Source organism: Chaetodon auriga, chromosome 19, assembly GCF_051107435.1.
Source record: "Chaetodon auriga isolate fChaAug3 chromosome 19, fChaAug3.hap1, whole genome shotgun sequence".
NCBI classification, from domain to species: domain Eukaryota; kingdom Metazoa; phylum Chordata; class Actinopteri; order Chaetodontiformes; family Chaetodontidae; genus Chaetodon; species Chaetodon auriga.
In genome coordinates, this window is record NC_135092.1 from 6,432,639 (window position 1) to 6,450,296 (window position 17,658).

The 17,658-nt window shown below is 44.9% G+C and overlaps 1 protein-coding gene across 1 annotated transcript in view; it reads left to right on the top strand.

The window, feature by feature from the left end:
* The first annotated feature begins 1,571 nt into the window (after positions 1-1,571).
* The window catches only part of tsc1b (TSC complex subunit 1b), a 28,491-nt gene continuing 12,404 nt past the window's right edge, over positions 1,572-17,658 (top strand). The window contains exons 1-14 of the mRNA XM_076757988.1: positions 1,572-1,697; positions 7,540-7,756; positions 7,992-8,095; positions 9,137-9,289; positions 10,266-10,410; positions 10,732-10,886; positions 10,978-11,051; positions 11,156-11,334; positions 11,891-12,009; positions 13,330-13,495; positions 13,606-13,727; positions 14,276-14,369; positions 14,906-15,013; positions 15,795-16,443. Of these exons, the coding sequence (XP_076614103.1) occupies positions 7,648-7,756; positions 7,992-8,095; positions 9,137-9,289; positions 10,266-10,410; positions 10,732-10,886; positions 10,978-11,051; positions 11,156-11,334; positions 11,891-12,009; positions 13,330-13,495; positions 13,606-13,727; positions 14,276-14,369; positions 14,906-15,013; positions 15,795-16,443 (2,177 nt within the window). The 5' untranslated portion in view covers positions 1,572-1,697; positions 7,540-7,647. The remainder of the gene's footprint in view (positions 1,698-7,539; positions 7,757-7,991; positions 8,096-9,136; positions 9,290-10,265; positions 10,411-10,731; positions 10,887-10,977; positions 11,052-11,155; positions 11,335-11,890; positions 12,010-13,329; positions 13,496-13,605; positions 13,728-14,275; positions 14,370-14,905; positions 15,014-15,794; positions 16,444-17,658) is intronic.

A 17,658-nucleotide genomic window follows, 5' to 3' on the forward strand; every position in this document is an offset into this window, starting at 1 on the left:
CAGCCATACACCTTCAGTTTCTTCTTTCACTGAACTAACTTGTCAACTTGTTAACTCATCAAAAGACACTTACAACGCGGCCGAAAGTAACTAAAACTTACCAAAACCGGCTTATTAAGTTTTTCCCTGTTCCTACAAGAACAAAAACTAACTCTAGCTCTAACAAACTTTAACATGCTGCTTCTCGCTGCCTCTGTCTGCTGTTAATGGATGCCATAGCGCTAATCAGCTCGCTGACATAGAGTCGTTCAATATCATTTTTCGTGCATTCTCTGAAGGCAGACCATTAAATTATAAAATCGAAATATTAAAATTCGCAGAAAAAGTTGTGCGAAACAGTCGGCCATTGACAGTGCAAAAAAGAAAAAGAATAAATGAAGTATCAGTATATCATGTGTTCCAGGTTTCACAGCTGCAATTTGATTTCACTGACCTTGAAAACAAAAAGTCCAAAGAGATGAACATGAACTTGACTGCCAATTGTCGTAACAGTCGCAAAAACATGATCAGGCAAACTGTTTTAATCCATGCACCCATCCTACGGCTGCCAAAGTCAAGTTGACTTACATTATCAGTTCAGTATGATGTGGATTTTTCTATTTAATGTTTATTTTGTAACTGAGACATTTTAACGATGTTAAAAATACGATAAGATAGCACTGATTTGGTTTATCAATTAAGTGCATGAACTACTCTGTCGACTGGACTCTCTACTAACAATAACAGAGTGACAGCTGACTCATATGGACGGGCCAAACTCTGGTTGCATGCACATCTGTAGGTCTGCATTATATTTGTCTCGATAAAAATAGTTTTATCATCACTATGCTGCATTCTTATAAACTCTGATAATCTGGTCGTGGGTCACCTCTATCTACCCCGTTCAGGCCTCGCTCCCTCTCCTTGGGGGAGGGGATCAATCAGAGTAACAAACTCTTGATGAGGAAGTGGACCAGATTGAAATTTGTTTATGTTTTTATTTTTATTTATTTATTTTTTTGTGGTGTAGCACCATGGCAAAATGTTATAAGCAGAAACACTGCTCCCGGTGTTGATATGCATTTGACAAATGGGACATAGTTGCAAGTTGCACTGGTACCCCTCCTTAAAATATTTAATAGCACAGCCTGACTAAAAAAATAAACATAAGAAAAATTAAAGTACTCAGTTACTCAACTATATCCAAGTATTTGATCATTTTGCTTTGCGCAGTCATTGTTTTGCCCAAGCATACATGTGTATCTTTGCCATTCCTAACTTTTCAGCAGTTTTCATTAGTACTTTTTTTTCTGGCAGAAATGGGCCTCCATACAGATCGCTCCACTACCTGGGGGAAAAAAAAAAAATCTTATTTGCGCGTGCGCTCTTCACATGTGGGTCACGCGAAACCGCATTACATACACTTCATCCTTCCACCAATGAGGAGATGGGAAAAACATTCTGAGCTTTGAAATAGAGCGAAAAATTTGTCGGGCGACAGATGAAAACATTACGTCTGAGTTATTAGATGTAATTGAACTAACTATTTTTAGGTGTTATTCGGGTGAATGGCTGGTGTAAGTTCCGGTTGCGACTTGCGGGGCGCTAACTTGTGGGATTAGTTTGCATGCAGCCCGACAGCGGAGGTTGACCGTGGTGGGATGGGCTGTGAGGTGTTCAAGATGGCGGCGCCCTGTGGAGTGCAGCTACTCTAACAGGTAAACAGGTCTGATTATTTGTATCTTATGTGGTTTTCTTACAGCGAATCTCAACGCATGTGCCTTGTTTGACTAAACGCGAGCTGTCGGCCTTGCTTCTCCGCCGATTGAACACGGCTGACAGGCAGGATGAATACCCGACCGAGTGTGGGTCGCTGCTCCCAGCTAACGTTAGCTGTCGGCGGTGGGACTGACTTGTTTTTGGAAAGACCCGGTGATGGATTTAGTTGACGTTGATGCTTTAAACATCTCATCGTGGTTTTATCTGCGTTTCTTGATGCTTCTGAAGAGGTTCTCGGTCTGCATGAGGACAGATGTCTGCATATTTTTATAATCGGATAAAGTAAACCCAACCCTGCCCATTGTTCTCTGCGAGTTGTTTACGACAGGCAGCAGCCAGTGGTCAGTCCACATACAGCAGCAGCTCTGCTGCTCTTCAGCCTGTCCGGCTCTGTCCTGCTCTCACTGTGCATGCCAGTATAACACATTATCATCATCACCTTTGTATTTTTATTTGTTTATTTGGTGCCTCGTTATGCATTTCAGGAGAATATCCTGTGCAGCTTTCTGCAGCATACTTCCTCGCTCTTATCTCTTGGCTGCCGTCGAACTTGAATACAACAGTTTTTCTCTTACTGTCACATCAGTCATGATGATATCCTGTTGTTAGCATGTGTTCATTCACTTGTCACCACTCACCCCTCTCCTGCCACCATGGAGACAAAATGGATCACCAGTTTCACAGCTTGACCTGCTCGACCCCTCTGTCACATTGTGCTGGACTGTCACCACAGCTGATGTCTGTTTGTCACAACTTTACCTCATTTATGAACAAAACTTGTGTGTTAGTAGCTGTGCTGTGGCCAGAATTTTAGAGATACTGAGGTCATGAGTTCAGCTCCCCAGAGGCGAATGAAAGAAAGTGTCAGAAATGCTCTAATGGTTTGAAATGGCCACGTTTGACTCATTCAGCTGTTTCCTGTATGTATGTTGGCCTGAAAGTAGTCAAAGGGAACTACACTGGGTATAAAAGTAGTGTAATAAGCCTAAAAATACCCACGATGATGATGCAGTTATCGTTGTTATTGTTTTAAATTGGATAGTAAAACGTCCCCCAGTTTTACTGTTTAAATTTTCAGTTTTTATTTCGTTTTTTTTCAGCTGCTCGGTTGGATCAGTGTGAAGAGGCTTTTCACCAAAACCCACAGTTAATTTCACAAAGTATGGAAAGCGTCTCAGCAAATCAGCATTTAATGTGTCAACACAGAGGCAGCCTTACAAGAAGTTTGCCAAAATGACACGCCGTCTAAATTAAGTTGGATTTCTGCCACCTAAAAAATAAAAAAAAGACAGTTTTACTTCCTGCTGTCATGTCAGCCCCATGAGATCAATATCAGCTGATTTTATAGATATTTGGACAAATATCAGAACAGATCTTCCCTTTTCGTTTTGTCAGTTAAAGCATTGTACATCTCATGCACTTCATAAATAGAAAGTTTGAGATACACCCAGCTGAAACCAATGCAGTCTGATACGACTCCTCCTTCACGGAGCTTAAAGTGATCAGTTTCTGTTGAAACAGAGGCGTTGATTCAGCGGTGGGGACATTTTGGACGACTGTGGTCCTGCTGAGCTGTAATGCATCACACTTAGAGGTTTTTTTTTAAATCTTGTCCACCATGATGATACCAACAAAGGCCGCTTAAGTTTGAGAAACACCTCTATAACTCGCTGACCTCCAAAAATGCCGTGCAGTTGAATCAACACCAATCTGAAACTCTTTCAGTAAAAACTGAACGTTATAACCTTCATGAATTGAGGATTTCTTGCAGGCCGGTTGGATTAGACTGCATGTGTTTTAAGGTGGTGTACCTAATAAACTGGTAACTGCATGAATACAGAATTAGTAATCTGTGTAAGTTAACATTTGGCTGTTCTATCCAGATTAATGACTTGATTTTTTCGTATTCTCAAATTACCATCAAGCCTAAATACATGTGCTGACTCGTAACCCGTGTTACTCCTGAAATCTGTGTGACAGTGTTTTTCATAACTGATAAATTGGTCACATCTTTAGCAAAAAAGCAAAACACTCTGTGGTTTTAGGGTCTCAGGAGTGAGGACTTTCCTCTGTTTGTGGTGAGTTTGTTTTGCGAGCTGACAAAACAAGACATGTGAAGATGTCGCACTGGGCTGTGGGAACAAGTCATGGACTCTATTTTACAGACCCAATGCCTCACATAAAAACTCTATTCAGCCCATGAACTACTTGCAACCTGCAACAAACCACTGTATTTGTTGCAGGAGAAAAAAAGACAAAAATGGCCTGTTTTGTCTTCTTTCTGGATCTGCTTTAACATAATCACGTAGGGGGAAGAGGAGGCTGCTGGTAACAGTGTGCACACAGTCAAATGTAATTTCCAGTGTTTACATGGAAGTGCTCGCGCTGCATAAAGGTTCTTTGTGTCCTCCTGAGCGTTCCCAGGCTGCCTGAGATCACACTGAGGGTGGTTCGTGTTTGTGCCGCTGACCTGTCCCTGCAAGACGCTCGCTCCGACGGTGAAAAACAGCCGTGTTTGAATCCACTTTCCACACCCCGACCCCATGACTGAGCAGTTAATTGATAACGGAGAGGCAATCGGGCTGTGACTTCCGCTGCAGGAGCACATTCGAGCGCGTCTGATTTATGTTGTCATGTTGTCGTGTTTCTTCTCAGAGGCCACTGTTTTTATCTGACATATGACTCGAGTGGGGATAAGTTGTAATACGCTGGTTACTGATTTCTCTCCCTATTAGCTCCGGTTTATCTTGGTTTTGGTAGCATGTGACTCTGGAAGATTCAGTATTTGGCTCTGATGGAATAGTTTGGTAGCACCTGAACTTGCAAGAAGCAGCCAATTTCGGCCATATTAGGATTCTAATCATCTTCGAGCACGTTGAGTGTTGTGGCCTGAGTGTTGAGAGCAGATCTTAAGAGCTGATGAGATCTCCGCTGCTGATTCATTACTCGTGTTAGGGAATAAGCTGCTGGGTGCAGACACCCTGACGATAATGACCTGCCTGTCAGGATTATTTATGCCTGTTTTTCAGATGGAGATTTGCGAGGCTCCCCTGGCCTCCTTTCCTTTGAATGGCTGACTCAGCATCTAGCCTGAATGTATCATAGACAAAATGAATAGACGAGTGACCTGAAATGGTAAACACATTAAGGCAGGGTGTGTGTGTGTGTGTGTGTGTGTGTGTGTGTGTGTGTGTGTGTGTGTGTGTGTGTGTGTGTGTGTGTTTTAAGGCTAATTTCTGCAGGGGTGTAATAAATGTTAAATATAGCTCTTGAATTCAACCCTTCATTCTGGGCACTGATAGCAGAAAGAGGCTCAGATAAGGCGCAGGTCATATATTTGGATCCCTCTCGCTGTCTTAATTATCTCTTAGATGTTTTCCACCTTATTTATTTGCCTAATCTGTCTTGACTTTGCGTGTTTCTCACAGGACAGCGACGCTGCAAACACGTGATGTTATAGAATATGATGCATTGACTACCCAACAGTATGTAAAGTAGATAAAATGAGCTCAACCATGAACATCTACAGCAATAAAATGCAACATGCACATGAATGCAGCAGCGATATTAATCCAGAAACCTCAGGTATCACGGTAGAACACCCACAGGGAGCGTTTTACCGCACACTGACTACTTTCACTTTTCAGACTCAAACTGGCAGTAGACATTTCTTTTGCTTGAACGTATCATTATGAAGTAAGTGTGGCTTGCATAATGTCACAGCTATAGAATAATGACATCATCTGCCTTTGGATTGGTTCCCTATAAGCCTCGCTTTCATTATGCACTTTGTCTGAAGCCAGGTAATTCATTCCCCCGGGAAAATGAAGGCTGATGAAGGCTGGGTGATCCAGCCAGAACGGCACCATTTCTATCTGCTCTCCTGTCTCCACGATAGATTAAATGACTGAATGAACTCGTGCTTTTTCTCCTCACGCTTTTTTCTACCCCCTCCTCCACCCCGGCGCCAGCTTTCGCTGTAGTTACTTGTTTGCCTAAAGCAGTGCTTAAACTGTGTTATTACTCCATAAAAAATTATGACAATTTCCCTTTGCCTCTTCAGTGAACATGCGTCTTTCTTCTCTTATTTCCAAAGTGGTGCTGACCGTTTCGTCACTGAAAGCTGGAAACAAACGCAGTGCATCCCGTGTTTTTGGTAGTTGCCTGGCTCTCAGGAAAATGCAAAGCGATCTGGTTGTCCTTGCAGCAGTGGCGCCGACAGTAATACCACTTGATACTTAAGAAAGATTTTGAATGCAGGACTTCTGCTTGTAGTGGATTCATTTCACAGCGTGGTATTAGTACTTTTACTTGAAAGATCTGAATACGTCTTCCACCAATCACCGGCTGACGAAACGTTTTAAAGGCCACCAGGCAAACCTCAACATCGGACCCCGCTCAATGCATTTCCATCCTCATAAAACATTTGCAGTCTAACTTTAATCCTGCAGTCTTTATGTCCATGTTTGCCCGCACGCAGTCTTCTTCTTGCTGCATATCTGCAGATCAGTGTAATAGTGCGAAACCGCTGGCAGGAATGTTTTTCAGGTGTGCTTTGTGAGTGCGCACAAGACAAACAAAACCAGGACCCACACCTAAAAAAACCTCCACAGGGAACCTTTAACTTGATGTTTTACCAATACACCCTTAAATCTGCATTAAGTGATTTTTTTTGGCCACTTTGTGGTTGCGCAAAAGGCTGTAAAAACAACAGTGACATATTATCACCTTATAAAGTTAATAAGGCTAATGTGTTAGCCAACAGCTGCTCATTTACACAGCCAGCAGGCACGGAGCAGCATTAGCATTCATCTGGAGTCCTGTTTGTGTCCACCTGGTGTATGGAAGTCCAACATTAACCCTCTGAGGCCTTTTAAAGTTATATGGCTGTTTCTGTCAAATGACAGTGTAACAGGAGTTGCTTGTAGTGATGAATCTATTGAGAATTAAGGCCTGAATCTGCAGCTCCCCTCGGCTTCACAGGGCTTTATAGTGAGTTTTAGCTTATTGTTTAGCTGTTCTACTGTCAGCTTTATTGTACTGTATAACCCCACCTGCTGAGCACCAAGTGGCAGACTCACAGTTAGTGACTAGCTGGTGAACGTACTGGAACATTGAGCATCTAAAAAGCCAAGTGTTTCCCTCAGGAGTCAGTTGGAACCAAAAATGGAGCTATTTGTGAGTGAGTGTTGGACTTCTATTCATCAGATGGCCAGAATAAAGACTCCAAAAGAGCTCTGTAAGTGCTGGATGTGTAAGAAAGCAACCATTTACTCATGAGTTCACCTTAAAAACTGAAAGCTGAAGGTTTGTCACTGTTATGCTCACTACTTTCATTAACACCCTGTTCACACTCACACACTTACACACATTCACACCCAGAAGTTGCCATGAAGCAGCTCCACGAGAGCAGCTGGGGGCGAAAAGCTTGGCTCAAGGGCAAAGGTGATAATTCAGTTGGGCTCAGACTGAGGCCTGTTCGGGACAGAATCCAGTGAAACTGAAGTTTGTGACTTACTGCGAAAGCATTCTGTTCATACAACAATGAACTACTGTCATCTCAAGACCATCACATCACCACAACATTTTGTTATTCAGAACCTTTATTTGTCTGTCTGAGTAAATTTGATGAAGGACCAGTTTCCGCATTAAGAACAGCATTTCGCCTTTAGCAAAAACCCGCCATCCCGGTACTGAGTTGGTATTGTCACGTGACGACTAATCCTAGATCAGAGCTCTAATTCTGGGAAATGTTTCTGAATTGGCCTTGGTGCCGTGTAGAGGTGCCTGGAGACTGTATTGGTGGGTGGCCCCAGGAGTCCTCCAGGCAGGCAGGGACGGACACCGTGAGAGAGACGCTGCCTCCACCCCCCCAGCACTGCCACCACCATGGCCAGGGAGCAGTCCAACGTGGGGGACCTCCTCCCACTCCTGGAGACCTCAGACCTCCACCAGCTAGAAGAGATCAGAGGCCTCATCAACGAGCAGCTCAGCACCGGTATGGCCGACTGGCTTGTTTAATGTCAACATGATTTATCTGCCCGTGTTCAGCTTTCTAGGGAGCTTTGAGAAACTGTGACTTTACTAATTCATGAAGCCAGCGTGTGAAGACCCTATTAAACTTAATTCTTTTCACATAGCTCAGCCAGTGCTGGAATTTCCTGTCTCACTGTGCCTCTTTCTTTCAAAAGCTTTTGAACTAATTCAAATTATCCTTCCTGTTTTCCTTGAAGAGCGAGGGTCGATGCTGCTGAACGGGCTGGTGGACTACTTTTTGGAAACCAACTCGGCCCAGGCCATGCATATCCTCTCCTCAGTCAGAGAGCCACACGATAAGGTGAGCAGCACTCCTACGCAGAGGCGTAACGCTCAGCCATGCCAGGATTTCCAGTGGCAAATTTTTTTGTGGTGAGATCTGTTAATCCCAGTAGAATTGATGCAATCGGAGAATCTGCTTGGGCAGAATTAGGGAGAGGAGGGCACTGGAAATAGTTTGTAAGGGAGGTCATAAATATAACCTGCAGGAGCTAGCATGGCCAGCAGGATAGCAGTGTTTTAACATTTTACTGTCATGAATGTGCCACTGTCTGCACACTCACTGCAGTTAAAAAAATCCACTTTTCTCTGCTGCTTGTTTTATTTTTCTATGTAGTTAAAAGCAAAAATATAAAGACAGAGGTGGCAGAGGAAGTCAATGTGTCTCTCCCCGTTTCACATGAAAATGAATGGGTTATGGATTTCAGTCTGACTGCGCCGCACAGCAGCTGTCACGGTCAGTTAGCTACCCTTTAGCTCATTCGCTAACAGGCTAAATTAAACTGTACCTGGAATATTCACACTGTTATTTTGCCTCCTTGCACGGATCCTCTGATTGATTCTATTGGTATGAATTGAAATCTGTTTTTAATCCTGGTGTGTCCAGCCATTACATTGTGAATATAGCCTTTTGCATTTTGAGACGGTTGAGGTAGCCGAATGACGGCCAAGTCACAAATACAGAACAGAAGAAAAAAATAAAAAATACTAATGAAAATAAAGCACTATGAATACACACAGAGGGCTGGATGTCGTCTGTCGTCAGCAGTGTGTCTCCTGTTATTGTCCATTACAAAGTGTGTCAGAATTTGGTGATTTTAAGAACAGGAAACTCAAAATTTAGAATCTGTAAGAAAATGGGAATTTGTTGTCTTGGTGGACTTTCCTCAAATCTTAAAAATGTCATCAGTTGCTCTCATGTTGTTGTTTTTGTATTGGCATATTGCCCGTAGCAAGCTAAAAATGAAAGAATTACAGAAATCTATGATTTTATTTATCTCTGATTGAGTTAAACACAGCGCTAACCCTGCTGTTCTGCCCTCCCTCCTTCCCTCCCTCACAGCACCTTCTGGACAAGATGAACGAGTGTATGACCAAACAGGCCTGCCGGCTGCCCACCCTCACCCTGCTCGGCCATGTAATCCGCAAGCAGCCGTCCTGGATCCACAAGATTGCTCGATACCCTCTGCTGCTCTCGCTGCTCAAATGCCTAAAGGTAACGACGCGGTTGTACAACGTGAACGTGAACGTGAACACAAAAATCTCCTTGTCAGCACTCTGACAGGCACGTGGATTAGAGAGTTCTCACCCAGCTTGTACAGCATATATGATATGTTATATTAACACTTTTTGGAATGTGTTAATATCTTGCGAGAGTTTGGCGCGACATAAAGCAGGAGGCAGGTCAATTAACAGCTACTTAAGTGAATATTTGTTTGGATTTATTTAATCTGCACTGATCCCTGAGGATGGCAACTTTTGTGGAAGTAGCTTTTGCACACCGAAGGTTTAACGCTGGCCAGCGCCGGTTTGATGTGGTGTGCTGTCGCTGTCAGCCGATGCTCCTCAGAGGAACGCTGCATGTTTGTCCACTCAAACTGGACAGAGGTGAGGTTTGTAGTGTTGCTGCTCAAATGTGTTTTTAGCCTCGCAAGCTGCAGAGAACCAGGGATGGCAGTGATGGTCTGTCGGTCCAGACTCCAATGTCTTGACAGCTGTTGGATGGATTGCCGTCATCACCTTCTCCACAGGATGAGTTGCACAGTTTTATGCAGGAACGTGCGCCATTGGCAGCATTAAATCCATCCATCCATAATTTTGATTGTCAGTGTTGTAAATTTACTCCCTCCCTCTGTTGCTGAGGTTTCTTCCACTTATTTCCCTATTAAAGGATTTCTCTGGGGAAGTCTTCCTTATCTGAATGGACAGAGTGCTAAGCCCCTTGAGGCAAATCTGTGATGTGTGATGCTAAATAAAATCGACTTGACTCACTGTTGCAGCCATTCTCATTAAAGTTCCCACTTGAATATTTCTCAATTTTGCACAGTCCATTAAATACTGGGTAACATTGAGAGCTGTTTTAACAAACTGTTCCTCATCAGAAAGACATTTTTAGAAACACCAGCAAAGGCATGTCCAACCAACCTTTTTGTGACTTCATCATAAACGTGAGCACTTTTGTCTCCTGGCAGACGGATACAGACGTAGTGGTGCTGATAACTGGAGTGCTGGTGCTCATCACTCTGCTACCCATGATCCCTCAAGCTGGAAAACAACACCTGTGGGAGTATTTTGACATCTTTGGTCGCCTGGCATCTTGGAACCTTAAGAATCCCGGTAGGAGCTTCCTGCCATGTTTTGCCATGTATCCCAGCCCTTTTTAAAAAGGCAACTTTTGCCAACTTCAGTATTGTATTTACTGTATGTATGTATGTATGTATGTATGTATGTATATATGTATCAAAGAGTCAACCACTCTTGGGCCTCTGAAAGGATGTTTGCCCTTGCAGACATCGAGGCAGTTAACTGGAGCTCGAAAATCCAAATTTGGTCACGAGGGAGGAAGTTTGGCTGGGTCAAAACAAACAAGCAATAAACTGTAATTCAGTTTGCCTGTCTGGAGTTCAACATTTTTCTTTGTCATTTCAACACATTCAGGCCATGTTTCAGAGGTTTACCTGATCCACCTGCACGCCAGCGTCTATTCACTCTTCCACCGTCTATACGGCATGTACCCGTGCAACTTTGTGTCCTACCTGCGCTCCCATTACAGTATGAAGGAGAACATGGAAACCTTTGAGGAGGTAGTGAAGGTGAGCTGCTCCTGTGCCATGTTGCTCTTTGTTCGACTTTCTGTAGTGCTATGATTACTAATATAAGCGTTGTGTTCACCTGTGTGTTCAGCCGATGCTTGAACACGTTCGTATTCACCCAGAACTGGTGACAGGAACCAAGGACCATGAGCTTGACCCCACCAGGTGAGTCTCATGCCGCTCCACCTGGGAAAGGTGCAGTTGCTCGCTCTTTTTTTCCAGGTCTACTGTCTACTCTCTTTGACTAATGCTGCTGTGCTTTGCTGTAGGTGGAAAAAGTATGAAATCCATGATATCGTCATCGAATGTGCCAAAGTGTCTCTAGACCCCAAGGAGGCCTCTTGTGAGGAGGGCTACGCCACCATGCCTGAGATCTTTTACCCCCAAATCCACCTGCGGCCACAAGACTGCACTTCCAGCCCTTACACAGACCTCCACAGCAGCTACGGTGAGGAATCACTTCATACATGTGAAACTTAAGAGAGCCAGGTGAACAAGACAGCAAGAAGGCAGCAGTAAATACTGCACATGCTGTGTTATGACAGGAAGTTACAGTCAGTAAAAGCATCAGTTCACAGTCATGATCGTTAAACTTAGATATCACCGTGTTTACTGTGAAGTTCAGCATACTCACCAGAAGGAAGGTTCAGGTATGGATGGAATAATGTTTTATTAGTTTTATTATTAGTTGTTTTATTAGTATGCAGGTATCTGACATTGAGTGACAGTTTGAAATGTCATGGGCCACAGCTCTTACCAATCAAACTTACTGAAGCTGCATTTTGACACTGGATCGCTGCGCTGTGTTTTTCTATTGACTAGCGCTAGACAATTAGGCCTTTTTTCAGTGAGACCTTTGTATTCTCAATGGTACACATTGGTTTTTCCAACTGGTTTAAAGGACAAACACCAAACATTGTGGTACAGAAGAGCAGAGAAAGACCGCTGGTTGTTAGGCGCATGCATTTGAAGATTGATCGGACCGTTTATCTTCTTGACAACAGGAAGCTCTTCTTCGACCCCATTCTCGACTCCACGGCAGCCGCTACCCCCGCCCCTGTCCTTGCCCCCCTTCTCAGGGACACAGTCCTCCTACCGCAGCCCACAGACCTCCAGACGGCAGGTAAGATCATCCATAATGCACTCAAAAGCTGTCAGAGTCTTGCTTTAGGACACAGGACTGGACAGTAGGTGATCAGAGGGAAACACCGCAGCAGTGCATCGTGAGCCGTCTGTTTGCTGCTGGCTCTTGTACTTGTGGCCGTGTTTACGTTCCATATGTTACATGTCAAACGTAGTGGTTCGACTGCTTTTCCTCCAAAAGCCACACGGCCTTAATCAGAGCAGCGACTGCCCTCCATGTTGTTTTTAAAGTCAGAGAGGAAGCCAGTAGACAGACAGCCTTTGAGTCATCAAAGTCACCCCCCCCCCCAATCCTCGCCCTGCCACCTCTCTGTCGACCCTCCCCAGGGCTGGTTGCCAGGGAGATGCCGCCTCTCCTTTTCTATTATTGGGTCAGCCGCACAAGGGAGGGGTCTGGGTGTTTTTCTGCCCCCTGGGGTCTGTGTGAGGATTTGTGTCTACGCTCCCTCCGACCCAGACAGATGAGAAATCTGGAACACGTGGGACACCCGACATTTCAGGAGAGACGTTTTTAATCTGAGATTGTAGTCAGATTTTTGACCTTCTCTGGGGTGAGGTCAGAGGTCAGGGATTCATCAAGGTCTACAATCTGCCAAATCTGGATCTTTGATTCAATGACAGACTCATGCTGACTCAGTGTTTCCCCTCAGACCTTGGCTCCTCTCATCTCATGATGGTTTTAGTTGGTAGATGCTTCGACAGCAGCCCCACCTGTTTTAATTATATGGCATCCGCTGTGTAAAATTTTGCGCCCGCTTTTTTTTCCCCTCTCTGAAGGTTAATGTTTTATTTTGTGAAAAATGTACATTTTTATTATGGCGCATTGGGCCACCTCCATTATCGAACAATAGGGGGAACAATAACTACACTGCACTCCAGTTGTGCCCTTCATGTGTACAAGGTAGATTCATTTGATGTGGAAAACATGAATACACAAGAATTTCACAAGGTGAGGACCGTGTGCAAAGCAAGGCAGACAGTAGACAGCCAGACAGGAGTCCATTCAGTATGAAATTACAGCCAGCAGCAGCTCAGCTTGGCTCAGACTTGAAACGGGGAAGCAGCCAGACAAGCTCACATGTTATATCTCATTGTGTTAATCCATATTTAAATCAAAGTGTGAAAATCCACAGGTTGTGGTTTTCTAGCGGGTAAGTTTCCAGGAGAAAAGGGTATTTCCCAAAATGTCAAACTGCTCCTTTAAGTATTATGGAAATTTAGCAAACTGCCTTATCTCCTATCTACGCAGTGATGTTTTCTCTCTGCTCTGTGGTCATGTTGCTGCTCGGTTTCATTTCAGAACTCCACCTGTGAACTCAACTCTTCCTGTGGGGGGAAGGACCCTCTGTGGAGCCCCTCCTCGTTGTGTGGCATGGCCACACCCCCCTCCTCCAGGGGCATGTCGCCCAACTTGGAGCTCTCCCACAGTGCCTCACACCTTCCCAGCCGCTTCCACTGCACATCAGGTCAGCACGCGCACGATTCCCATAGATTCATCTGTTCGTTTTGTTTTTTTACTGAGCGACACTCTGAAATTTTCTTTTCTGCTGACTGCTGATTGTTTTGATGCGAGCAGGAGGGAAAGGAACGCCAGCCTCCAGCACTCCAGCCACCTCTTCCCCACCTCCCACCCTATCAGATGACTTCCCCATAATCTCCTTACCAGCCAACACAGTCCAGTCCAGTCCACCAAGAAAGGTATGCTCTCTCCCCTCCATTTTAATTTACAGATTCCCCCAGTCCATCAGTGTTTGTCGGGCAGTTGTCTGTTCATTTATACTTTAGAAGAAAAAAAAATTCTCTGACATACTTTTTTTCAGCGTGACAGAACTGCAAATGGCCGATGTGCGCGCTGCGATTATTCATCACCACAATGATGTTTTTCTGTTCAGCATTCAGTTCCTCGTATGAGGCTTAATTAGGACAATTCAAACAAATACGCCAGGCAGTTGAAATGATCTAACTTTTTCCTTTCATCTTGAAAACTCATTTGCTTGACAGCAGGAGGCAAATTGATTTATCAGGCAGGGTTTGCGGCTGTGATTTCGCACTCAGAAGTGAAGCAACAGGAGAAACGAGCTGGAGTCATTATAGTCGTATTATTTGCTCTCGGCTTGAGACTGACGTGTTTGGCTTCTAATCTAATGGACTTTACCTGTGTCCATCAGTCATCAGAGGCTTGAGACACGGGTGAAATTTAAATGAATTCGTAATATAATGACATTATTAACTTTGTGACTTTCCAGGATCGTCGACAAGGAGAAGGCAGCAAGGCGACGCTGGTGAGACAGGAACCAGTGAAAGATACAGAGAAGAGTGGAGAGGCAGCCACAAACAGAGGTTCGTCATGATGAATACTGTTACTTATCATCGTTCATCTCAAAGTAAAAGGTCCCCACAGGGTTTGGATCAGATCTGAAATGAACCTGTGGATGTCCACGGTAAATCTTTAACATAAAGACGACACAGAGACTGACAGCAGCGTGATGAGCCACCAGTTCACTCACAGATGGGGTTAAAAGGGGCAGTAATTCATGTAATCTTCGTCTAACAGTCTCTGTCCGCCTCAAAAACACATTTCCTCCTGTAATGACTGTGATGTATCACGTGATCAGAGCTACCAGAGAGCCTGCTTTGATCCACTCAGGTGTTTAACATGTTGACAGACACCCTCAGATAGACTGAAGGCAATTTCGACTCGGCCCGACCTCCATGTGTGACGCCAGATGCTGCATAATTTGCATCCTCAGTCTTAATCTCAATGACGTGCAAACTTCTAACCAGCCTTCCCCATAAAATGACATTTGTGGCTTTGATGCTTTGTCCTTTTGGAGATGTTGTTATTCTGACACTTGTGACACGCGTTTCCTCATCAGATGCAGGAGCTGCTGAAAACGTCTCCATGACTTTGACAGAGCTGTCGGTCTTCATGAAGAAACAGGAGCTCGAGCTTCAGCTGAGAACAGAGAAAGAGAGGGAAGAGGGTGAGAGTCTACTTCTTGGTATAGATCATAAAACCAGATTCACCCTGCATGTGAGTCATCATGGAAGGCACAGGTCACGTTGAGGGTATGGTCCTCAAAAACAGCGATCCACAGAAACCAAATGATGCTCTGCGTAAGGCAGTCAGGCAGAAAGACAAAATGAATCTGGCTCCATACCGTCCTAATATTTGCCACAACATAAAAACACACATATCCTTGGCCCCTTTTTATGGCGACTAAAACACGTTTTCATGTGGTTAACAACATATCAAAATCCTACAGTACATGTTTCCCAGCTGGATGTTTTGTGTTAACTGAACTAAAAAGTTTTGAATTGGATCAAATCTTTACATACGTGAATTCATTCTCCTGTTAAGCTAAATGAGCCTGAGCTCATGGACTTTGACTAAATATCCAGGATGCTAACATATCCTTGTTCATACCCCTGCGCGTTCAGCTAGCTCTGCACAGTTATCGGTTTAAATCCCACTCGAGCCACTTGTACTAAAAATAAGTGCATCGACAGTACTGTGAACCACTTTGGATAAAAGCATCTGCCAAATGGCACCAGCTCTGCTGCTAAAGCTAGCTGCTTAGACTTAAAGATTTCTGTTCTCTTTGGGGAAAAACAGAAGCCCCGAAACCTCCGTTTTTCTGTGTGGGAGAGCAGGTACTTGGCACTTGTTGTGACAGCAGAAGTATTGAAGCGCAGACATTGACATTCAGAATGTGCTTGCAGTTTAACTCCACCGCAATCCCCCATATGTTGTTTCTGCTGCAGCTGCCATCACAGAGGAGCTGCTGAAGATCACTGAAGATAAACAGGAGCTGTCGGGCCTGAGGGGCTTCGACTCCCCTTTCTATCACACCACCGAGACTCTCACTGGCTGTCAGGCACAAGACAAGACCCACTCCAACGCCCAGCCCGGAGGCCCCGTCCGGGACAACCACCATGTTGTGTCGACGCCAGACAAAGCGGAGAACACTGGGAGCACCAGTGGTGTTGGGAGTGAACGAGGAGGCGGAGGAGGAGCCGGAGGAGACAGCAGGAGTTCAGCCCTCGGCCTGGAGCAGTCCTGGTCCTTCCAGTCAGGTTTCACCCCCATCGATCACCACCTGCACCGGAGCCCCTCCGCCCCGGACGACGAGGTGGCCAAGTTTGGGATGTTCTCCCCGAGCCCGTGCAGCAAGACCCCGGCCCCGGTGCCATACGAGTCGTTCTTCGACCTGGCCCTGCCCAGGGCGGCCTCGCTCTTCGTGGGCCAGAAGACGTCAGAGGCGGTGCACAAGGCGGCGATGGAGAGGCTGTCGCAGTGGGAGGAGGGGTTGGAGGACGGGGAAGAGGAAGGGGTAGTGTCTGCTTCGCCACTAGAGGTGCTGGATCGCCTTGTGCAGCAGGGGAGCGACGCCCATGATAAAGTGCTCAAGAGGTATTTATACTTTTATTCGTGGATTTTATTGTTGCTATTATAATTATTATATATTACGGGATTACTTTCAAGACTTTTGCACCTCTTCAGCCTTCCTTTGACAAAATTCATCCAATGCTCCTCAAATCGCCTTTTTATTTGTCTTAAATGCATCGTGTGCAACCATTTTTCACGACAGGTGTATCTCTCAACTCTGAGCGAGCTCTTTCATCCATAGTTTGCGCGACTGGAACATGATGAAATGTCTCGCGCGCACTCGGGTCATGACGAGCTGACTCACTTGGAAAGCGGTGATTGTTTTAGAGCGGATAGAGGATGAACAACCTGAACGGTTTCTGTTAATGAATTAACACGTGTAGAGGATTGTGCAGCCGCGGAGGAGGTATTTGCTGTCTGAGTACTCTCTGGTTCTGTCGGTGTGAAACGCGTGTTGATCATACTGAGCAGAGGAAACTCAGGAGTGTGTTTTGATGTGCTGTTCACTATGCAGAGCCTGCCTGGGCTGTTTCCAGTCTGTTACTGCAGCCGAAAGGAAACACCCAGTTGAGAACAAGTATGACATTGTTCAGAATCCGCCGCCCCCTTTCTTTCTCCACACACACACACACACACACACACACCCACGCACATGCACACAGACACACACAGTGAGCTGGTCCTCCAAGCCAATAATACAACAGCAGAGACGGTGTCAGCAAAGTCAGCGTTAGGCACTGGACAGTCTAGCTTTGCTCACTTCAGTTGCTCATCACCCCCACATTTTACTGTCTTCATCAGGGTCAAACACGGCCTGATGGAGGGAGAAAAAAGTCTGGCTGAGGCAAGAATCCAACAGGGCAAATGATTACGATATGGTCACATAAATTTGTAATATGGACATTAAATAACAGATAATATGAAGAACGTTAGAGTGATGATAAGTATAACAGCATTATCTGTGCTGACACATTACAGCATAGACTGACGTAAATATGGTAAAGAGTTTCTTTTTCACTTTCAGTGTTTCAGGATTATTTGAGTATTTGACCAAGTTTGGCATTTTGGGAAATGCGCCTTTTCACTTCCTTGTCAGGCGTTAGACGAGCAGATCGATAGCCCCCTCACATCTGTCCATTAAATATGAAGCTAGCGTCAGATGGTTAGCTTAGCTCACCGGAAACACTGGAAGCTGGGGAAAATGGCTAGCCTGGCTCTGTCCAAAGGTTAGAAAAAAGA